The 24,593-nt window shown below is 43.3% G+C and overlaps 1 protein-coding gene across 1 annotated transcript in view; it reads left to right on the top strand.

Annotated features, from left to right (window-relative positions):
* The window catches only part of STXBP3 (syntaxin binding protein 3), a 110,417-nt gene that overhangs the window by 30,008 nt on the left and 55,816 nt on the right, over positions 1–24,593 (top strand). The window contains exons 8-13 of the mRNA XM_089688699.1: positions 4,280–4,404; positions 7,131–7,238; positions 7,667–7,724; positions 17,341–17,406; positions 17,581–17,661; positions 19,619–19,757. Of these exons, the coding sequence (XP_089544825.1) occupies positions 4,280–4,404; positions 7,131–7,238; positions 7,667–7,724; positions 17,341–17,406; positions 17,581–17,661; positions 19,619–19,757 (577 nt within the window). The remainder of the gene's footprint in view (positions 1–4,279; positions 4,405–7,130; positions 7,239–7,666; positions 7,725–17,340; positions 17,407–17,580; positions 17,662–19,618; positions 19,758–24,593) is intronic.

Here is a 24,593-nt window from a genome sequence, read left to right as displayed (position 1 = left end):
TAAAGTGGGAGGGAAAAAGATCAGTCCAGGAGGCAGGCAGAAAACATGGTTGATTAACAGGCTGAGGTCAGTTCAGGCAGCAGGCAGAGGCATGGTCGATTTAACAGGCTGAGGTCAGTTCAGGCAGCAGGCAGAGGCATGGTCGATTTAACAGGCTGAGGTCAGTTCAGGAAGCAGGCAGAGGCATGGTCGATTAACAGGCCGATGTCAATTCAGGCAGAAGGCAGAGGCATGGTCGATTAACAGGCCGAGGTCAGTTCAGATGGAAAGCAGGAAAATGAATACAGGCAGAAACGTGGCAGGGAAATAGCAGGTAGGAGGACAAACAGAAATATCTTCACCATACTTCACTAATAATGTAGTGCGGTATGGTAGATACGGAAGCAATCTCCTATACAGAGACCAGGCTTTGAGGGACACTGGGGACAATAGTATCGGGTGTCACGTCGCATCCTATGTTTGGAGCATACACAACATTTTTTTTGAGGATGGCGGTCTGCTTGGGTAGTAGGGATGATATTGGGGAAATGTCTTTCATGCAATCTGCTCACTGCATCAGAGCGAATTTGTTCAGGTACGGGTCTTCCTTGATAGATGAGGGATGTGATAATCTCTTCCTGATATTGTAAGAAGGTGACAGGTCTTTGTGTGGACTTCTGGTAAACGATGTAGGAATTGTACAGGGCCATATGTAAAAGGTAGAAGGATACTTTTTTATACCAGTAGATTGATCTTCTGTTGGGTATGTAGGGCTGTAGCATTTGATCATTTAAATCTACTCCCCCCATGAACAGGTTGTATTCGTGTATGCATTGAGGTTTTCGGATGGTACCGCGTCTTCCTTGAATTTCCAATGAGCTGCTGTTATGGATAGATGAAAGGACATAAACATCCCGTTTGTCTCGCCACTTAAGGGCCAGGATCTCTTCATTTTGCAAGCTAGCTGACTCGCCCCTGTTTAGCTTGGTGGCAACCAATTGTTGTGGAAAGCCCTTCCGATTGGGTCGAGCTGTGCCACAGGCTACAATGTCCTTGAGATAAAGGTGGCGGAAAAGGAGCAGACTTGTGTAGAAATTGTCCACGTAAAGGTGGTACCCCTGGTTGAAGAGGGGGTGTACCAGGTCCCAGACAATTTTTCCACTAATCCCCATATAAGCTGGGCATTCAGGGGGCTCTAGCTGACTGTCCTTTCCTTCGTACATACGGAACTTGTGCACGTATCCTGTGGACCTTTCGCAGAGTTTGTTCATTTTCACACCATATCTGGCCCGTTTGCTTGGAATGTACTGTTTTATGATCAGCCTCCCAGTGAAATGGATTAGGGATTCATCAACACAGATGTTTTTTTCAGGACAATATATTTCTGAAAATCTTTGGTTGAAATAATTGATCAGTGGCCGAATTTTATAAAGTTTGTCATACTCGGGGTGATCTCTGGGGGGGCACATGGAATTATCGTTGAAATGTAGAAAGTGCATTATTGTTCTATAGTGGGTCCTGGACATAGTGGCGGAAAAGAGCGGCATGTGATGAATGGGATTTGTTGACCAATAAGCATGTAATTCATTTTTTTTTTGTTAGTCCCATATTAAATGCAAGGCCGAGAAACACTTTAAATTCTTCAACTGTGAGGCATTTCCACTCAAATGGACGGGCATAAAAGGAGTTGGGATTTTGGGTGATAAATTGCTGGGCAAAAAGATTGCATTGGTGCACAACTGAATTCAAAAAATCTTCAGTGAAAAATAAATGGAAAAAATCAATTGCTGTAAAATTTTGAGTTTCTACCTGAATGCCTGACTGGGCTATGAATGGGGGAATTATAGGTGCTCGTGATCCTGTAGGTAGCCACACAGGGTTTAAAAGTGCATCTGGGACAGCAGTATGGACCCTTGGTTGCTGACGTGACACCCGAGTACTAGTACTTGCACTTACACTGCTGGTACTAGCCATGTCAGAGGAAGATATTGAGCTGCTGGTGGTTGCTTGCTGGTCCTTGGAGCTCCTCATTCTTTTTGTTGGAACACCTTCTTCTGATTCAGAGAGTGAACCGCTGCTGTGTACTGGTTCATATACAGAATCTGAGTCTGACAGTGAGAGCTCTCCGTCACTCTCATCTGTCATACTCAGAATTTGAAATGCCTCCTCGCTTGAATATAATCTTTTGGCCATATTTTTGGCACTGTGATCAGGAACTACTGGAATGGCGTTGATCAGGATGATGGTGCTGGTGTACAGTGGTCTGATGTTACTGTAGTGAGGGACAGATGGCTGTCTGCAGTTGGTTTACACAAGATGCTGTTGGGCAAAGATCAGAGATACCGTGAGCTGGCAGGCAATGTTTTGTGAGTGTGTAAACTGTGTGCAAAGACTAAAAAGTACTCACAGTTTGCTGTAATGGCTCTCAGGTGATCAGGACTGGTATGGTGGTGATCAGGACCCGTGGGTTTGGCAGCGATCAGGATCAAATGATGTGGCGGCGATCAGAACCCGCTGGTATGGCGGGGATCAGGACCCACTAGTTTGGTGATCAGGATCTGCTGGGGTGGTGATCAGGACCTGCTGGTATGGCTGTGATCAGGATCTGCTAGTGTGGCGGCGATCAGGACCCGCTGGTATAGCTGTGATTGGGACCTGCAGGTGTAGCGGTGATCAAGACTTGGTGGTATGATGATCAGGATCTGGTAGTGTGGAGGTGATCAAGACCTGCTGGTGTGGAGATCAGGGACACTGGGACGCTATGCAGTGATCAGGGACACAGCTGGGCCGCTGTGTGGCGATCAGGGACGCTGACGATCAGGGACGCTGACGATCAGGGACACTTGTGATCAGGGACACTTGTGATCAGGGACACTTGTGATCAGGGACACGGGCGATCAGGGACACTGGTCACTGACAATCAGGGACACTTTTGGTCAGGGACACTTTTGGTCAGGGACACTTTTGGTCAGGGACAGACAGTCAGGGACAATTGTGGTCAGGGACAGACAGTCAGGGACACTTGTGGTCAGGGACAGACAGTCAGGGACACTTGTGGTCAGGGACAGTCAGGGACACTTGTGATCAGGGACAGACAGGGACACGTGATCAGGGACAATTAGGGACACTTGCGATCAGGCTTGCTCTTGCTCTGGCTATCCGGCTCCTTCTCTCACAGACAGAACTCCGTGTGAGGAGAAGGAGCCGGAAGCCGCACCATGCGGCTTCTGTTTACAGTTAATTGGTCACATGGTACAGGACGATTTCATTGGTCCTGTACCATGTTACCTGATCCTCTGTATCTGAGGGACCCGGCGATCTGTGGGCACGCGCGTGCGCGGTCAAGGGGGCGGAAGCCGCACCATGCGGCTTCTATTTACATTTAGACTGTGTCCTTATTGGACACAGTTGGTCACATGGTACAGGACGATTTCATTGGTCCTGTACCATGTTACCTGATCCCCTGTATCTGAGGGACCCGGCGATCTCTGGGCACGCGCGTGCTCGGTCAAGGGGGCGGAAGCCGCACCATGCGGCTTCTATTTACATTAGGACTGTGTCCTTATTGGACACAGTCGGTCACATGGTACAGGACGGTCCTGTACCACGTCAGGTGATCGCCGGTATCCGAGGGACACGGCGATCACCGGGCTCGCGGGTGCGCGCTCTAGGAGCCGCGCACGAGCCTCGGATGCGGGCGGCCGTTTATAAACGGCCACCCGACCCTGCACTGCCACCGTCCGGCCGTTTATATACAACGGCCGGTCGGGAAGTGGTTAAGCCCAGATAATTGCCTTTGATAGTAATAAAGAAAACTAATTTACACAGGCTAAACAGAAAATCTTCAATATACCTTATTACCACATCATTCAGTAAATTGCTTTCCTTTTCTCCTGAAGAATTAGTATTACCCTTCATTTATATAGTGGCAGTATTTTTTTACAAAGCTTTAGTTTGGGCTAAATCACAAAACAAACACACAAAAATAGCATTTGCGTACAAACTATTACATATAAGGTGAGCATGCCCCCCCCTTAAGAGTTTACTGTGTGTAAGCAAAACCCGAGAAAATCGTGCATCCGATAACCCTACCAGACCAGTCCTTTCTGTTCTGTAGGTCAACTAGCATCAGTGATCAATGTACTAAATGGCCAATTACTACCTTTTGTGGATGTTTGTTGGATGGTTATTCTTTATGAAATCTGTACTTTTGATAGTTTATAAACTGTTTATTACTTTTACGTTATTTGTAGTATTAGGATAAAGATAACTGGGTCATAATTTTTTTTTTTTTTTGCAGGAGAAAAGTCAATCCCAGCTACTCATACTTGACAGAGGATTTGATCCAATTTCTACGGTGTTGCATGAACTAACTTTTCAAGCAATGATTTATGATCTTTTGCTCGTTGAAAATGATGTTTACAAGCAAGTACTTTTTATGCTTTTTCCTTAAATTTTAACACCATGCTTGTGAAACACTTAGATTTGCTGTGTACATGAAATTAATTTTGCACAACACCTGATGTTTTATATTTTAATCTGTCTGTAGAGCTTTTTGGCCCCTTTCACATGGACATTCCGATCAGTTTTTCAGGTTGATCTGATTGAAAGGTAGTTAGGGGTAAATGGACAGCAGAGTACACTTACTCTCTGCCGCCCATAGAGCGGAGCAGGCTCTGTCCGTGTCTGCGCTACAGAGACTGAGCAGACACGGATGTGTTATGTGCCAACCCTGCTCCAATCATCAGGGGATCTGAACTAATCCTCTGCTGATTGGAATGGAATCCGCCCCTTGTGAAAGGGGCCTTTATACTATAACTGTGTCATGAAAGGTTTGGATATTAAAGGGAACCTGTGACCTGATGATGCTGACTTGCTTTTAAAGGTGCACATTATGGGTTGTCCTTCTCACGTTAAAGTTGTAATAACCAAAAAAATAAAACTTAAATACCCGCATTATCGTGACAAATCATATATTCAATAAAAAAAATCATATATTCAATAAAAAGTATATGTAATGCTGCTGTTCCTAAAGTAAAATCACGTTAAATAATAAATGATCAATAACACAGCGCAAAAAAATTTTTTACAAAACGTGACAAAATCGGCTATGAGTGTGGAGTGTGTATTGAAAGGTTATCGTGGAGCACTGTGGGGTGATAATACGTATTGAACACATTGCGTTTTGGACACAATTTTTTTTTTTTTGGAGCACTCAAGCACTGTTTGTATTTTGTCACGTTTTGGGGAAAAAAATGTATGCGCTGTGTTATTGATCATTCATTAAAGTTGTAATAAACCTAAAGACAAACATTTTTTCTATATTTCAGTTTAGCAATATTCAGATATAGTGGCTGCATTCATTTTCTTTTTAGGTGTTCTTTCCTTTATTTTCACCTGATGATTCTGCCAGTAAGTCTGTTATTTTTCAACAGGTCAAGCCTTCCTGCAAATGTACCAGGCAGTGTGTTTAAACAAACCATTAAACACCAACAGGGGTGCTTACAACGGGCAGCTTTTATTTATTTTTTTGTAAAACCTTTATCCCAAAAGATAAAAAAAAATGGTTCCTGTAACTACTTAAAGTGTTAGCTGGAGTTTGGCTTCAAGGTGTTAATCAATCTAAATCTGCTAGTATGTCTAACACTACCCTCCCCGCAGACCAACAGTGTTGCTGTCCAAAGAGGTCTCTATTGCTCCTCCATCCGGAGTGTAGGCGAAAGAGTGTAGTCTAAAACTGCTTTAACTTCACTAGCTGTTAATTCAGATCTGAAACCAACATGAAGCCAATGAAGTCTGAAAGGTCTTGCCTTGCATTTTGCTGGTCTATTCTAGATCATTGACTTATTACATAAATCAGGATCATGTTAGCCCCAGATCCTTCACATGAAAAAGTCAGCAATGGCAGCTGATGTATTTTCCTCTGAACTCCTTCTCATTTCTTTCTTTAACATTTACTTTGTTCCTAACTCCGTGCAACTCTAACACTTAACTAAGTCCCTAATGTTAGGCTCTAACACAACTATCCCAAACACAACCCATAAAACACTGATCCCCAACACCATTTAATCTGTAAACCTGTGTAATTCCTGTGCTGACTAAGAACCTGATGCCTGCATAAACCAAGAATGGGTGACCTTGTATGGAAATGGTGATCTATTTTAAGAATCTGCTGTGTCATACAGATTGTACAACTTGTACTTAAATCTGTACTCCCAAGTTAAAAAAAACAATTAAAATATATTCTTCAATATCTACAAAGAATATAAATCTGCTTTTGTGTGCACCAAATTCCTTCGCAAACCTAGATTTTAGCTTTTTAAATGTAATGGTGACCTCTCCAGTGTGCTGCATAGAATGCGCAGGTAGAAAAGGTGACATGGAACCTCGGAGCCATTTATAACTCTGCCCCAAATTACATCACCAATCTTGTCTCCAGATATCACCCAAACCATACTCTCTGCTCCTCGCACGACCTCCTGCTCTCTAGCTCCTTTGTCTGCTCCTCCAATGCTCGTCTCCAGGACTTCTCCACAGCTTCCTGCATCATCTGGAACTCTCTACCCCAATTTATCAGACTATCTCCTACTCTGCTCAGTTTTAGGCAATCTCTGAAAACTTATCTCTTCAGGGAAGCCTATCCTGCCCTCAGCTAATAATGGAATCTTCTACTCCTCCTACCAGTCCATCCCCCACAGTTACTACCTTTTATACCACCAGCCCCTCCCTCTTAGATTGTAAGCTCCAAGGACAGGGCCCTCAAATCCCTCTTGTAGTGAACTGTATTGTTGCTTTGTCTCCCGTTTATATTGTAAAGCGCTGAGCAAACTGTTGGCGCTATATAAGTCCTGTAGAATAATAATAATAATAGGAGGTCTTTCCACTAGAGTCTATCTGGGGAAAAAAAACTTCAGATTGTGGATACCTCCATAAAGAGGTAGAGCAGTAGTCCTTCTTCTTTTTTTTTTTTTTTTTTTTTTTTTTTTTTTTTTAGAAAGCTCCTGCAAAGAGGCAGAAATGTGCAGAAGTTGTTTCATGATGGATTACTGCAAAAATGTGAAAAAAATGCACAAAGGAGATCAGCATATGCCAAGCATGTCAAACAATGTTTTGTTTAGTTCAGATATAATTCTTTTTCTGTTGTATAATAGATATCGTGCAGACACCTCCCTTGGGACAAAGGACAAAGAAGGCCGCTTAGATGAGTCTGACGAATTGTGGGTGAAAATTCGTCACAAGCATATCGCTGATGTCTTGGAGTATGTATTCATTTTTCATACAGTAGATATATTACACTGCTGCATTGATAGCATATTTATAGAGGTTATGGATTTCTTCCTATGCAGATGTTCACTTTGACTGCCGATTTACCAAACTGATATGCTGAAAAATTGTTAAAGCAGTAGTCACGTTTTTTATTAATGGTTTTTATTTCTTTAACTTTTCATTAGTGTGTTTAATCTTTACTGGTATGGCAATTTCACAACTTTCTGCGCAAGGAAATGTTTTGATCATTGACAGTTGTAGGTGTTTCAGGCCTGCAGTGAGGAAAGCCAGTTTTATAATTGTGAACTTTGATTTAGCGCTCAACAGTTCAGCTTTTTGAACATTCTTTGTGTTTTAGGTAGTTATTTTGTTTCAAATGTTAGAAGAATTTCTTTACTGTATTGTAATTTTCTTTTCACAGTGAGATTCCAAAACTTGTTAAAGAAATTTCTTCTAGCAAAAAAGAAGCAGAGGGCAAGGTAATACTAGGTTAAAGAAAATGTGTATAATTTCCACTAATTTTTGCTTTTTTTTTTTTTTTTTTTTCTTTTTAATCAAGCAAACTTTTTATTGAGAGGAACAGACATGCAACCACATCACATATTCAATGAAAACGAACACAGGTCGATTAGACAAGCGAGTAACGCATTATGCAGATTGTAGAGCCCTTGCCACAGGCAAGGAAAAGAGGAACAGCATAATAACAACCAACATAATAGATTTACAAAGAGTAATCATTCCTCCTCCTCCTCGTCACAAGTAAATGTAGAGTCGAGCCATTTATCCCAAACTGTGATATTTAGCAGGGCATCCTCTATGTATATAAATGACCTTCATATATGGTAAAGTGTTATTATCTGCAGCTATCCACTGTGAAAATGTAGGTGACAACGCCTGCAACCACATACGAACAAGCAATAATCTAGCCACAAATAGCGTATCTTGCAAAAAAGAGTCTGAAATTTGTCGGTTTCTGAACTAGGAAGAAGACAGAGTAGGCACTGCTTAGGGCAGAGGGTAAGGGGAGAGCCCATCTTGTCATGGAGGAACCAGACCACCTGAGACCAGTAACCCCGAATGAGGGGACATGACCATATTAAATGGAAAAAAAAAGTACTGTCAGGGTCCCCACATTTAGGGCAAAGCGGGCTATGTTGTGGCCTGTATTTAGACAACCAAATTATTATTATTATTATACAGTATTTATAAAGCGCCAATAGTTTGCTCAGCGCTGTACATTACAAAGGGGGACAGAACATGTGACAGAACAACAATACAATGCAAAACATGAGGGGATCGAGGGCCCTGCTCTTTCGAGCTTACAACCTCGGGTAAACCATCTTAGTCGAGGACAACACCTCCTCCCACATTTCATCATCCAACTCCCCCACATCCACCTCCCAGTGGGTTTTAAGGCGGTATGCCAATAATGATGCAGAAGGTTAGAGTAGAAGATTATAGAATGTGGACGTAAGTTTCTTGGATTCCATGTCCAAATCACATCCAAAAGACAATTAGAGTTGGATTATAAAACAGTGTCACCAAACTGGGCCCACAGAGCATGACAGAGCTGGAGATAAGCGAAAAAACATAAAGTTGGGGAGGTCATATTCCCCTTTGAGGTCCTGAAATAATTTGACTCCCGCACTGGTGAACATCTGGGAAACGTACAAAATACCCCTGCTGATCCATAAGCTAAAACCAGGGAGTGTGCGCAATTCGGTGAGATACGGGTTATCCCACAAAGGGATATAGGCATGGATATGTTGAAGATGCAACCTTCCAGAAGCTAGCAACCAGATCTTACAGTGGTGATACAGCAATCCCCTCTGGCCCCCCACAGCCACGAGGTCCCGCACATCCCGCAGTAATAATTGAAAGGGATGAACAACCCAAGCAAAAGCCTGGGCACACACCAGTTCAAGGCATCTATTCCTGCCCCCCTTCTTCAAGTGGAAAAAATTAGATAATTGGGCTTCCAAATAATTATAAAGGGGTTAATATCCGGGAGCGCTGTACTCCTCACATGCCTGGGATTTTTGAGAGTGCTCCATGACAATTTGTGCCGAGCACTACCCCTAACAAAAGAGTTAAGCATAGAATCAAGGGATTTAAATACCCACAACAGTAAATATATAGGTGCGTGCCAAAGAATATAAAGAAGTTTAGGAAGGAGCACCATCTTAATCAAATTAACACATCCCATAACCCCAAGGGGGAGACGAGACCAGACTTGCAATTTGGACTGTAGCATAGGATAAAGGGGTTCTAAATTAAGTCGGGGATAATCCACAGCATCACGAGAGACCATAATCCCAAGATAAGTAATTCTGCTGACCCTAACCAAAGGAAGACTAGCCTGTTCCCTAGTAGGGGCACCAAAATCTAAAGGAAGAATCTGGAATTTCCCCCAATTTATTCGAAGCCCTGAAAAATGTCTGAAATCCTCAACAAGAGCAAGAGCAGGCCCAAGCGAAGGGCCTGCATCCTCCAGATACAAAAGCATGTCATCAACATACAAACTCACCGTCTCGGTCAATAGACCAGAGCGCAAACCTCAAATATCAGGATGTAATCGAATACCTATGGCCAAGGGCTCTACTGCCAGTGCATACAGTAGGGGAGATAGGGGTCAACCCTGACGTGTACCTCTGGAGAGGGGAAAGGAATCCGACATCCGACCACCCACCAGGACCCTAGCCGTAGGAGCGTGATAGAGAAGTCTAAGCCATTTAAGGAACTTGGGCCCGAAACCAAAGTTGCGTAAACATTCCCATAAATACCCCCACTCCACAGAGCCAAAAGCCTTAACTGCATCTAGGGAGACCACAACTCTAGAGCCCGTATTATCATGGGTAGCTTGCAAATTTATGAAAATCCTCCGAAGATTGAATGCCATATTCTTGGCTGGCATGAACCCAACCTGATCTGGATGAATTAAATCAAGTATAACTTTATTTAGATGCAAGGCCAGGGCCTTAGCCAAGATCTTAATATCCAATTGCAGTAGAGAGATGGGTCCTTCCCGGGTTTAGGGATGAGAACAATTAAAGCTTCGCACATAGACTGGGGAAGAGAGGCGCATTCAAAGATATGTTGATCTAAAGAATGTAAGCGATTCTTGAAAATAGGTGTAAAACGCCAGAGGGAGTCCATCAGAGCCCGGCGCTTTAGAGGGGGAGAGGTGGGCCATAGCCTCAGCGATGTCGTCCGTTGAAATGGGAGCCTCCAGAAGAGCAACCTGAGGGGGGGTAAGGGTAGGAAATGGTATGGTTTGCAAAAAGTGAGTGAGCTTATCTGGAGAGTCATGAACCGTGGAAGAATAGAGACTAGAAAAAAAGTTACGAAACTCCTCCGCCACCAGATCTGGGTCAGTGATGCTGGCACCTGAGGCGCCCCTCAGGGAGATCAAAATGGGGAGGGTCGAAGGTCCAAATGGGCCAAGTAGGCTAGAAGGTGACCAGCACGTTCTCTATGCTCAAATATTCCCTGCCTCGTAAAAAAGATATGTTGCCTAGCCTTCTCAAAGGGGAGATGATTAACCAGACGAGCCTGCAACCTGACCAATAAGGGCTTCACCCGAAGGGTTGACTTGAAACGAATGTTCTAGGTCAAGTAAACCCTCCTGTGCCCGCCTAACAGCTAAGCTAGATGTAGATTTGTATCTGGAGATGCGGGATGGCAAAACGCCGCAAGCATGCAATTTAAAAGAGTCCCAAATGGAACCAAAATCTGCTGAACCCTCGTTATTTGCATAATAACCACTCCAAGCAGTCTGTACATCTTTTGGATCTGGAAGAACAGTCAGCCAAAAAATATTTAAGCTCCACATATAAATAGGGGAAGAAGAAGGCTGGCCGAGTGTCATCCAGTAAGGAGCATTGTCTGACAATACCCGGGGGGCAATACCCACCTCCCCCAACTTAGATAGTAGCGATTTGGATATAAATATATAGTCTATGCGAGACATCGTGGATTAGGAGGCTGAAAAACAGGAGTAAGCTTTGATCATGGGGTGCAAGTATCTCCAAGTGTCCACCAGCGCAAATTCCATCAAAAGTTTACCAAACTGGGTAACATGGGATGGAGTAGGGACAGAGGGGTCATAATCCAGTTTATCTAAACTAGGGTCTACAGTCCTATTAATATCCCCCAGCCACACTGCAGGAATACCAGGAAGACATGCAATGAACGTCAGGTCCTCAGCGAATACTGCAAACTGGAAGGGGGAGGGATATGGTAGGCCAATATCAACAATTTAGGAGCATTGAGAACAGAATGTAAAAAAAGAAATATGCCCTGTGGATCCGCCTGCAGAGTCAATAACTGAAAACCGACCGTCTTAGCAAACATGGTGACACCACTTGAATTGGGGGTGTAGGTAGCTTGATAAAGCCAGCCAATGCAGGGTTTTTTAAGGGCCATCTGAAGTTGACCGGTGACGTGGGTTTCCACAAGAACTGCCACATCAGCCCTCAGAGATTTTAGGTGGGATACGCTTAGGTCGAGCCCTCATACCGCGGACGTTCCACATCAAGAACTTGAGAGGCCATGACACTATAAAAGATAAAATGCTGGGCAGGCGAATCCACAGGAGCAAAACATAGTATACAATAGGATCAAGGGTTAGTGCAAAATACAAGTATACACTCATCTGGGATATAGTCAAGCGGGTCCCATATATTGCATACGGTGATATCCTGAAATCAGCAGTGGACAACACAACATTCCTCTCATGTTTGCAAACACAATTTAAAGCAAATAAGAACAAATGGAACAAGTAAGAAAGTAAACTATAGACTCTGGACCAGCATGGAGAAGGGAACGAAACCGTGCATCCCACTTCAGCTGGCCAGGGAAACCACGCATAAATGAAGTTGCAGAATGAAAAATAAAAAACACCAGAGCTCCACCCAAAACTGAATTCTGCGGACAGAAAACCGCAACTAAGCCCAGGGCGCGGGAACAGAGCTCCAGGCACTATGGGGGCGAACAATTCGCTGAAGAGCAGTACACAGCCCAGGCTGCCAGGCATACCATTAAAAAAATAAGTAACCCAGAATAGAACCAGCCAAAAATAAAATAGTGAAATGAAGAGAAGGAAAAGGGGGAGAAGAGAAAAGAAAAAGAAAGGGATGGAGACTCAGAGAGGGGAAAGTAAGGAAGAGAGAGGAAAGAAAGATGGAAAATGGAAGAAAACAGGAAAGGGGGAGAAAGAAAAAAACAAGCGGGCAAGAGGAGGGAAAATTAAAGAATAATAAACATGGGAAAAGTAGAGAAGAGAAGCTGAAGAAAATAAAGAGAAAACCAGGCAGAGGGGGGAGACACCAAACACCCAGAGAGGAAGGGCCCAAGACTCACAAGAGGATTTAAAGGAAAAGGAGAGAGATATGAAGAGAGGAGAGGAAAAGGATTGGGTACAAATAGTGGGAGAAGGGAGAAAGGAATGGTGAAGACAAGGAGTAATAATAGGGGAGGCATAGACAGAGGGATACACTCATGAGGCACAGGGCTAGGGGAGATAAAACATAATAGAAGAAACCATCCCCAAAAAAATATATCAGGCCGGAGCAGGTCCTGGTGCTGTCTGCTGGTCCAGCCAGGCCAGCACTGATTCTGGACCTGCAAAAAAGTGAACCTTGTCATCCCCCACGACTCAAAGTCTAGCAGGGAAAAGCATAGCGTAGGACACATGGTGGACCCGAAGTTGTCTCTTAGCCTCCACAAATTGAGCACAACGTTTTTGGACCTCTGCTGAAAAGTCTGGAAAAACCGTGACTCACATTCTGGAACAGGTTGCTTCCCTTTTCCCTGGTGAGGCAAAGAATAGTGTCACGGTCCCGATAATTCAGAAATTTGGCAATAAACGTGCATGGCGGGGCTCCCTTGGGTGGAGGCCTAGAGGCCAAACGATGGGCGCGCTCCACCATGAAAGTAGGGGAGAATGCCTCTCTACCATAGGTAATAGTGAGTAACTCCAAGAAGGAGGCCGGGTTGAAACCCTCCACATTCTCGGGCATACCAACGAACCAGAGGTTGCATCGGGGAAGCCTGTTTTCCACGTCGTCTTGCTTTTGCAGCACTGTATGAAGCTAGTGTTGCAGGTGTTCAGTAGTGACTTGTAATGGCGGCAAATCATCCTCCATGTGACAAAGCTGTGCTTCCGCCTCCGTAACCCTTTTTTGTAAATCTTGTCAAATAAGCGAGATATCGATCTTCACCTCCTCAATCTTACAGGTTAAGGTACTCAGGCAGTTAGAGATTGCCGCCAGTACCTTAGTGTGAGACTTCACTGGTTCCCCCGAGGCGGAGGCAGAGGCGCCATCTTCCCCCGCAATGTTCCTCTCCTTTATGGCGAAACTCAGCAAGTTTACCTCCAGCGTTGGCACCCTTCTTCGGTGGCAATATAGCCCCAGGAGATGGAGAGAAGTTTAGCAGGCATAGCGGGCGTTTGTATGAGCAGGATAGTAGTCAGGATCAGCGGAAACGGATGAGTCTCGGATGAAGCTCCCAGAAGTGCACCCTACGCCATGCTGCTCCAGGCTATGCCCCCCCTCACTATTTTTTGCTTTTAGATAAGGTAATTTACATCAAGTGGATATCTTATCTGTATGTGTTAATATTTTAAAAGTGCTGTCTGTGTACAAGTTGTATGTGCATAGGGTAAATCATTTTACTCATCCATGCCTTTCTTTCTGATTTGCACTTCTACAAAGTAATTATGCTTTACTGCGTCTTTCACATTGCAGGTCTATGACTTGCATTAGGCTACAGTGATACTAAAGTCTTGTGTGTGTGTTATTAACAAAAAAAAATGTTATACTTACTTGCTCTGTGCAATGGTTTTTGCACAGAGTAGCCCCAATTCTCCTCTTCTCAGGTTCCCCACTAACTTTCCTGGCCCCTCCCTTCTGTCGAGTGCCCTCACTGCAAACCGCTTGCTATGGGGGCACCCGAGCAGGCGTGCTCTAGAGCCGCAGCTCTGCATGTCCATTCACACACAGAGCCATGGCTCGGTCCCTACTTATGATGGGCTCGCTGCCTGTGATTTACAGTAGCTGCCTCAGCCAGTCAGGAGTTAGAGTCCCTGGAGAACTGAGGCTTATGTAGACATCGCTGGATCGGGATGGGGCTCAGGTAAGTGTTAGGAAGGGCTGCTACACACAGAAGGTTTTTTACCTTCGTGCATAGAATGCACGAAGCTAAAAAAAACCTGTAGCCTATAGAACTGCTTTAAATAATTGATCTACATCACTGAGAGCTCCACAAGTGGCCAATCGACTATAGCTACGTATAGGGGACCTGAGCTGCAGCACCTGACATCACCCACAGACCACATATAATCCGTATGTGAAATGCTACAGAAGATTGTCAGAGATTGCAGACATACTAAGAGATAGCCAGAGACCTTGAACATGCCATGGTGTATTTGGGATATTTTAGCCTGTTGCAGAACATGTCCAAAGTCTGGGAACATGTTAACTGCAGCTTACTTCTGGGGTACAGGATTCAAAGAACAAGTGCCAAAAGGTTGCATGGACCCATCTGGGCAATAGGGCTCCACACTGTACTAAATTATTCAGTGTAAAAATGTGCTGTACTGCCAAGTGTAAGCCTTGATGGTTTGTACAGACTCTGGCACCAGCTTGCCTGTCAGTCCTGTTTTTCTGCCATCTACCGTTACTTGCTATCCATCTTACAAAAAACTACTGCATGTTCTCCACATTATTCCTCTTGATTTTCTTTTCCCTATGACATAGTCTTGATGCCATATCCAGGTTTGACTTTTATAGCAGATCAGATTTTGCCAAAGTAAAGGCATATCCTAACACCTTTTATAACAGTTGGACAAAAATATGAACAACCGTTATTCCCAGTTCAGCAAGCTTTGATGATACAACAGTACAAAGGCGTATCTAGAACCTTCAAGAAGGTTCTAGAAACCACAAAGGCCCCCCCTTCCCTCCAAGCTTGGGGCCTTTCCCACTGATCCCGAAGCCCTTTACTCCTGTCACAGGGCCCTTTATTAAAGTTCTGCATGGGGACCCTTTCACATGTTCTGCAGCGGGCCCTCTTCCTGCTGTCTTGGGACCCCCCACAGTGCTAGAACGCCAGGGCCCAGTCTCAAGTGCAACCTTTGAGACAGTGGTAGTTCCACCACTGCCACTGCAGCAGTGGAAAGTTCAAAAACATCAGCCTAAATTTAGAAATACTAATACCAGTGGCAGGAAAATAATTAAGTTTTATGCCAATAGCTGTTGTTCATGGTGTTTTCATTACTACAGGTGAAACTCAAAAAATTAGAATATCGTGCAAAAGTTCATTTATTTCAGTAATGCAACTTAAAAGGTGAAACTAATATATGAGATAGACTCATTACATGCAAAGCAAGATAGTTCAAGCCATGATTTGTCATAATTGTGATGATTATGGCTTACAGCTTATGAAAACTCCAAATCCACAATCTCAGAAAATTAAAATATTACATGCAATCAATAAAACAAGGATTGTACATAGAACAATATCGGACCTCTGAAAAGTATAAGCATGCATATGTACTCAGTACTTGGTTTGGGCCCCTTTTGCAGCAATTACAATGCGGCGTGGCATGGAAGCTATCAGCCTGTAGCACTGCTGAGGTGTTCTGGAAGACCAGGATGCTTCAATAGCAGCCTTCAGCTCTTCTGCATTGTTCGGTCTCATGTCTCTCATCTTTCTCTTTGCAATGCCCCATAGATTCTCTATGGGGTTCAGGTCAGGCGAGTTTGCTGGCCAATCAAGCACTCTACTCCCTCGGTCATTGAACCAGGTTTTGGTGCTTCTGGCAGTGTGGGCAAGTCCCAAGTCCTCCTGGAAAATGAAGTCAGCATCCCCATAAAGCTCGTCTGTGGAAGGAAGCATGACGTGCTCCAAAATCTCCTGGTAGACGGCTGCATTGACCCTGGACTTAATGAAACACAGTGGAGCAACACCAGCAGATGACATGGCTCCCCAAATCAACACAGACTGTGGAAACTTCACATTGGACTTCAAGCATCTTGCAGTGTGTGCCTCTCCAATTTTCCGCCATACTCTGGGTCCTTGGTTTCCAAATGAGATGCAAAAGTTGCTCTCATCAGAAAAAAAAGACTTTGGACCACTGAGCAACAGACCAGGTCTGTTTTTCTTTAGCCCAGGTAAGACGCTTCTGACGTTGTTTGTTCAGGAGTGGCTTGACAAGAGGAATATGATATTTGAAGCCCATGTCCAGGCTCCGACTGTGTGTGGTGGCTCTTGATGCACTGACTCCAGCCTCAGTCCACTCCTTGTGAAAGTCCCCAACACTTTTGAATGGCCTTTTCCTGACAATCCTCTCCAGGCTGCGGTCATCCCTGCTGCTTGTGCACCTTTTTCTTCCACACTTTTCCCTTCCACATAACTTTCTATTAATGTGCTTTGATACAGCACTTTGGGAACATCCAACTTCTTTTGCAATTACCTTTTGAGGTTTACCCTCCTTATGGAGGGTGTCAGTGATGGTTTTCTGCACAACTGTCAGGTCAGCAGTCTTTCCCATGATTGTGATTCCTACTGAACCAGACTGAGAGACCATTTAAAGGCACAGGAACCCTTTGCAGGTGTTATGGCTTAATTAGCTGATTAGAGTGGGACACTTAAGCCTAGAATATTGCACCTTTTCACAATATTCTAATTCTCGGAGATTGTGGATTTGGGGTTTTCATGAGCTGTAAGCCATAATCATCACAATTATGACAAATCACGTCTTGAACTATCTTGCTTTGCATGTAATGAGTCTATCTCATATATTAGTTTCACCTTTAAAGTTGCATTACTGAAATAAATGAACTTTTGCATGATATTCTAATTTTTCGAGTTTCACCTGTATATACAGGTTCCTTCGGACTGGTGTTTTTTGTACAGCTGCAGCAATTTTCATTTTTTTTTCCTCAAGCTGAGTCCCCACAAAGCATTGATGCACCCACCAGTGCACAATCTAGTATAGCAGTTTTGCATGTTTTCCTTTATAGGAGTTGGAAAGCATTTTACATTTAAGTGTCATATTGTGAACATTACCCACTTTTCTTTTATAAACAGCTTTCCATAAGTAACTTGTCAAACCTCATGAAGAAAATGCCACATTTCAGAAAACAGATCAGCAAGGTAAGAGGGCATATTTTAAATTTTCTTGTATTCTGTCAATATTTGTGAATGTTTACTGAGTGAAACAAATACATAACACTGAAAGCTGCACATCAGATTATTGTTTTTGTGATCAGTATGAAATTAAGTTCAATAATTGTGTTTTGTTCATACCCTTTCCTACTACTTCTACAGCAAACATTGCATCTTAGTCTAGCTGAAGATTGCATGGAAATTTTCAAGGGAAACCTTGAGAAGCTCTGCAAAGTTGAACAGGTATGTATGCTTGATATTATTATATAGCCATCGTTCTGCAGTTAAAGTGGTTCTAAAGGTAGATGTTTTTTTTTTTGTTTTCCCACTCATGCATTCTACACAGCTTCATTCCATCCAATATTCCCCCCCCCCCCCCATCATAACCAGTTAGGAAAGAACAGGGGCAGAGCTGAGCCCTGCTGTGTTTTGGTGTTTGTCAATAGTTCAGGAGTGAGCCTGCACAAGTGCCCCCATAACAAGTGGCCTAGTATGGGGGCACTTGGAAAGGGGGATGTACCAAGAGCACCAGTGGTACACCTTAGAAGAGGAGGATCGGGGCTGCTCTGTGCAAAACCTTTGCACAAAGCAGGCAAGTATGACGTGTTTTTTTATATTAAAAAAAAAAACCTTTTAGAATCACTTTAAAGAGAAATATTTTTTGTGGATAATTATTTGTGTAGTTTAAAGCAAGTAATACATTTTTAGCATTTCATGAAAATTCCATTGCCCTTGGTGGACCTAAACTTTGATAGCAGTTACTTTTTTTTTTCCTTTTTGGACTCTCTAAAGTGGTTCCAAAGGAAAGACATTTTTTTCCCTAAATGCATTCCCTGCAATAAGGTAACGTCCAAGGAGTCCTATCTTCGTCCAGACCTGTCTGCAGTGGCGCTGGTCTCTATTCTTCTCCTTACAGGATACAGGGGCAGTAGTGGGAGCCATTGGCTTCTGCTGCAGTCAGTCAAACCCTGTGAGGAGGGGGCAGGGCTGAGCCAGGCTGTGTGTATCTATGAACACACACAGCCTGTTTTGGGAGTGAGCCTGCAGGTGTGCCCCTATAGCAAGTGGCTTTCTATGGAGACACACCCAGAAGAGAGGAGTAGCTGAGAGCGCTGGCAGGGGATCTCAGAAAAGGAGGTTCGAAGCTGCTCTGTGCAATACCATTGCACTGAACAGATAAATATACCACGTTTTTATTATTTTAGCAAAAAAAAAAATTAGCCTTTACAACCGTTTTAAAAATTAACTCTGAACAGCTGAATACTTTGATAAGATGTATATATGGAAACTGTTTGTGTTTCTGTCCATCTAGTCACAAATGTTTCCCAGGACCACACACCAGTATAATGAAACACAAAGCAAATTAACACAATATAGCTTCAGCTGGCTCTTAAGAGCCAGCTGAAGTGCTCTTGATGTGCTTTATCAGTAGTCTAGCACCCAGCTGCAGTGTTGGAATTGGCTGGTATATTTGACAGGAGCATGTGAGCAGTGCTGCTTTTTATTTGGTTTATCTGTCTAGTGCTGAGATTTACACAGCCCTGCCAGACAGCGCACCCAGGTGAATAAGACTACTACTCGTGTTACAGTTAGAGAATGTAGAAGGGATACAGCGTTGTCCTCTCTCCACCACCAGCTTGCTGACTGGCCAGTGAGAGATGAGGTCATTTATTTGTTCTCTCCCCATATTAGCATGTGCCTTTTCAGCATATTTTCCAGCTTCAAACCTGAAAAACGTACAGCTGGCCCCTCCCTCTCACAGTACTGCTGAATTGGGGATTGCAAGGGGTTATCAAATTAAATTTTTAGGTACCATGCTCGTTGCATGTCAGGCAAATGTTTTTGCCCTTGTTTATAGTACACATTGTAGTTCTCTAGGATCCAGGCGTTCCTCTGGATTACTGAAATTGATTTATTAAAGGATTATGAAGATTACTTTGTAGTGTTATTGCAGACCTATTGGTATCCCTGACTGGTGCATTAAACAAGACCTACAAGTAAAGCAAAAATGTGTACGAAATTCCGCTAATCTGCATTTTCAATGTTTCTTGATAAATCTAATGATCTGCAACATCTTTCCGTCTTCTAAAACTTTGAACTAAGCTAAGTTTAAAACAAACAGCAAGTGGGCATAACTTGATCTATTTTAAGTTTACTAAACATTGCTATAGAATGCTTAACCTGACACTGTGTATTGCAGGATCTGGCACTAGGGACAGATGCTGAGGGGCAGAAAATAAAAGAGCACATGCGGGTTTTGCTGCCAGTCTTGTTGAATAAAGACCTGGATAATTATGACAAGATTAGAGCCATTCTTCTCTACATCTTTGTGGAAAATGGTAAGTTATAGGTGATGGAGAGCTCTGATGATGTAGACTATTAGTGCCTCAGGCCACACATCAATTTAAAGTGAAGCAAAATTCTAAAAAATCATTAGCACTTTTTTTTGTGGTGGGGTTTTTTTAGGGGGGGGGGGGAAGATACTTTATAGGTCACTTTTGCCCAAAACCTCTTTATCTTTCTGCTACCAAACGTTTTATTTTATTTTTTTTTTGCCTGTGCGCACATATGCACAGCATAATCTACACTCTGGGCATCTGTAAAATACAGAAAAATGCTCTGAAGATCTGCAGCTGATTTAGTTCTGATTTAAAGGCCAAGCCCACCTTTTACACACAAAAAATTAAATGCACATATTTGCAGCAAAAAAAGTGTATAATTTTTTTACATCTGAGTCTGGAAGCATTGCAACACCAATCAATGCACAGGACTCTGAAGGACTCTGACTGTGAGGAACAAAATGCTATAGTCTGATGAAAACCAAATTCGAACTGTTTGGCCTCAATTGTAAACATTATGTTTGGAGGAAACCAGGTGCCATTTATCACTTGCCCAATACTATCCCAACAATGAAGCATGGTAGTGGCAGTATCATGCTGTGGGGGTGTTTTTCAGCAGCGCACAGGACCTCAGACTGGGCTAAATGTTTACCTTCCAACATGACAACTATCCTAAGCACACAGCCAAGACAACACCGGAGTGGCTTTGGGACAATTCTGTAAATGTCTTAGTTGCCCAGCCAGAGCCCTGATTTGAACCCTATTGAACATCTCTGGAGAGACCTGAAAACGGTTGTCCACTGATGGTCCCCATCCTACCTGATTGAGCTTGAGAGGATTTGCAAAGAAGAATGGCGGAAAATCCACCAGTCCAGGTGTGCAAAGCTTGTTGCGTCATAACCAAAAAGACTTGAGGCTGTAATTGGTGCCAATGGTGTTTCAACAAATTACTATGTAAAGGGTCTGAATACTTAAAGCGTTACTAAACCCACATCAGTAAAATCCGTCTGTATATGCAGTAAAAGCACGCTTGTTATACTCACTGGGGTTAATCCTCTGCACTGTGTAAAAATGCTGTTTGGTCCTGTCTTCTCTGACCCTCCCCATCTTCTGACCCAAATCCATCTACTGATAGTACAGAACCTTGGGAGCAAGCTGCACATGCTCAGGGCCAATCAGCGCTAGCCAGACAGAGGGTCAGGGGTCCTCCAGCCTCAGGACAATTGGGGGAGAATGAAAACTCCTACAAGCTTTAACTAGTGCTAACGCAAGCTGGACACTGATAAAGTCACAAGACTGCTCTAACTGCTGATGAGAAAAGTTATTTAGCAGTTTAAATTTACTAAAATAATTAAATTTCCATGTTCTGTGTACTGTGAGAGACTAGATATAGTGAATGCAGGGTCCCGGGTTTAGGAACACTTTAAGTACATGTGATATTTCAGGGCTTTTTTTTTTTTTTTTTTTTTTTTTTTCATAGACCTTTCTAAAATTCTGTTTTCACTTTCTCATTATGGGGTACTGAGTGTATATTACTGAGAAAAAAAGGAATTTAAAAAACTGTAGTATCAGGCCGCAACATAACAAAATTGAAAAAAGTGAAGGGGGTCTGAATACTTTGTGAATGCACTGTATCTATTGTTGAGCTTTAAGATGAAGGTTTAAATATCTGTTACATTTTTAGGGATTCTGCTATCAGTTTACCAATATTTGGAGGGTCTAGGCATTTTTTTCCTGCTAAAAACCAAAAGGGTACATTTCACATCTTTCAGACCTCTCCTCTTCCTTTTTTTTTTTTTTTTTTTTTTTTTTTTTTATTACTACAAGGTTTCAGTTTTTTAATATGGGTGTTATTCAAACAGTTTCCACACTTTTTTTAACTTTATTTTTTATACAGTTAGGTCCATACATATTTGGACACAGGCACAATTTTAGTTTTTTTCCAGGTAGTTACCAAAACATATTCAAGCTATAGTTATATAGTGGATTTGGGCTGAAAGTGCACACTCTGCTTAATTGATGAAGAAATCATGGAGAAGTAGCCCACACCTGGCCATGAAACCGCTTTTGATTCAATTGTCCAATTACTTTTGGTCCTTTGAAAAAGGGGGGTGCCAACTCTTAAGAGCTGTAATTCCTAAACCCTTCCTCCAGTTTGGATGTACATACCCTCAAATTAAACCTGAGAGTGTGCACTTTCAGCCCATATCCATTATATAACTATAGCTTGAATATGTTTTGGTAAATACCTAAAAAAAAAAAAAAACTAAAATTGTGCCTGTGTCCAAATATATATGGACCTAACTGTATATACATACATGCATTATCTCACAGAAGTGAGTACACCCCTCACACATACATACATATATATATACATATATATACATACATACATACATACATACATACATACACACTGCTCAACAAAAATTAAAGGAACACTTTGAAAACACATCAGATCTCAATGAAGAAAGTATCATACTGGATATCCATACTGATATGGACTGGGTAATGTGAAAGGAACGTAAGGATGCCCCATCTTTTGATGGAAATGAAAATTATCAACCTACAGAGGACTGAATTCAAAGACACACCAAAAATCAAAGGGAAAATATGATGCAGCAGGCTAGTCCATTTTGCTGAAATTTCATTGCAGCAAATCAAAATGGTACTCAGTATTTCGTATGGCCCCCACATGCTTGTATGACAACGTCGTGGCATGCTCCTAATGAGACAACGGATGGTGTTTTGGGGTATTTCCTCCCAGTTCTGAACCAGGGCATCACTGAGTTCCTGAACAGTCTGAGGTACAACCTGGTGGCATCAAATGGACTGAAACATGATATCCCAGAGATGTTCTGTTGGTTTTAGGTCAGGCGAGTGTGGGGGCCATTCAATGGTTTCAATTCCTTTTATCCTCCAGGAATTGCCTGCATACTCTCGCCATATGAGGCCAGGTATTGTCATGCACCAGGAAGGAACCCAGGACCCACTGCACCAACGTAGGGTCTGACAATGTGTCCAAGTGTTTCCTCCTGATACCTAATGGCAGTCCGGGTGCCATTTTCTAGCCTATAGAGCTCTGTGCATCCCTTCATGGATATGCCTCCCCAGACCATCACTGACCCACCACCAAAACGGTCATGCTGAATGATGTTACAGGCAGCATAATGTTCTCCACGGCTTCTTCAGACCCTTTTACGTCTGTCACGTTCTCAGGGTGAACTTGCTCTCATCTGTGAAAAGCACAGGGCGCCAGTGTTGAACCTGCCAACTCTGGTGTTCAATGGCAAATGCCAGTCGAGCTGTATGCTGGACAGTGAGCACAGGGCCTCATGAAGTCTATTTCTGATTAGTCAGAGACATTCATACCAGTGGCCTGCTGGTGGCCTTTTTTTAGGGCTGTGGTAGTGCTCATCCTGTTCCTCCTTGCACAAAGGAGCAGAGACTGGTCCTGCTGATGGGTTAAGGACCTTCTATGGCCCTGTCCAGCTCTCCTAGAGTAACTGCCTGTCTCCTGGAATCTCCTCCATGCTCTTGAAGCTGTGCTGAGAGACACAGAAAACCTGGCAATGGCACATATTGATGTGTCATCCTGGAGGAGTTGGACTGCCTGGTTAACCTCTGTAGGATCCATAGTAGCCTTATGCTACCAGTAGTGACACTGACCCTAGCCAAATGCAAAATTAGTGAAAGAGAAAAGATGAGTAGGGAAAAAAAAATGTCAGTGGCCTCCACCTGTAAAACCATTTCTGTTTTGGGGGTCGTCTCATTGTTGTCCATCTAGTGTACCTGTTAATGTCATTAACACCAAAGCAGCTGAAACTGATTAACAACCCTCCTCTGCTACTTAACTGCCAGATCAAATATCCCAGGAGTTTAATTGACTTGATGCCATACTCTGATTAAAAAGTGTTCCTTTAACCACTTGAAGTCCAGACACTTTCACCCCCTTCCAGTCCAGGCCAATTTTCAGCTTTCAGCACTATCACACTTTGAGTGACTGTACCCATATGAAATTTTTACCTTTTTATCTTGAGAGAGAGATTTCTTTTGGTGGTGTTTGATCACCACTTGGTTTTTAATTTTTTTGCTATATAAATGAAAAAATACCAAAAATTTTGAAAAACTATTTTGCTTAGTTTTTTTGCAAATAGATAATTTTGTCTTCATAAATTTTAGGCCAAAATCTATTCTGCTATGTTTTGAGTGTAAATATAGCCCAAAACTGTTTATAATATTTAGTTTGTGTGAAAGCTATAGAGTCTACAAACTCTAGGACAGTGATGGCGAACCCGTGGCACGCGTGCCACAGCCAGCACGCCGAGCCTTATCTGTGGGCACGCCAGGAGAATACCGTATTTTTCGCTCCATAAGACGCACTTTTTTTCCCCCAAAAAAGGGGGGAAAATGTCAGTGCGTCTTATGGAGCGAATATAGAGCGGCCGGTCCGGTATTTCCACCGCCGCCGTGTCAGAATACCGGGCCGGCCGCTCAGCTCTGCAGTGCTGCAGCTCTGCAGTACCTGTCCCTCTATCCAGCGGCGCGCTGTCTTCCCGGCTTCTGTAGTGTGCGTGACAGCCGGGTCCCAAGTGCGCATGCGCAAGAAGCAGTGCTCTTTGTGAATGGTAAGGCGGTACCTGGGACACATGACAGATCCCAGAAGCCGCCGGACCAATCACAAAGCGCAGCGCTTCTCGCGCATGCGCACTGGGCATCCGGCTGTCCGAGCGCCCACACTACAGAAGCCGGGAAGACAGCGCGCGGCTGGATAAAGGAACAGGTAAGATGAAAAAAAAACTCTGCGGAAGTAAGAGCGGGTACCTGTCAAATTCA

This window comes from Staurois parvus, unplaced genomic scaffold, assembly GCF_062004578.1.
Source record: "Staurois parvus isolate SC_StPar_1 unplaced genomic scaffold, SC_StPar_1.0 ptg000450l, whole genome shotgun sequence".
Taxonomy (NCBI): Eukaryota; Metazoa; Chordata; class Amphibia; order Anura; family Ranidae; genus Staurois; species Staurois parvus.
This window is presented reverse-complemented; position numbering and strand designations above follow the sequence as displayed.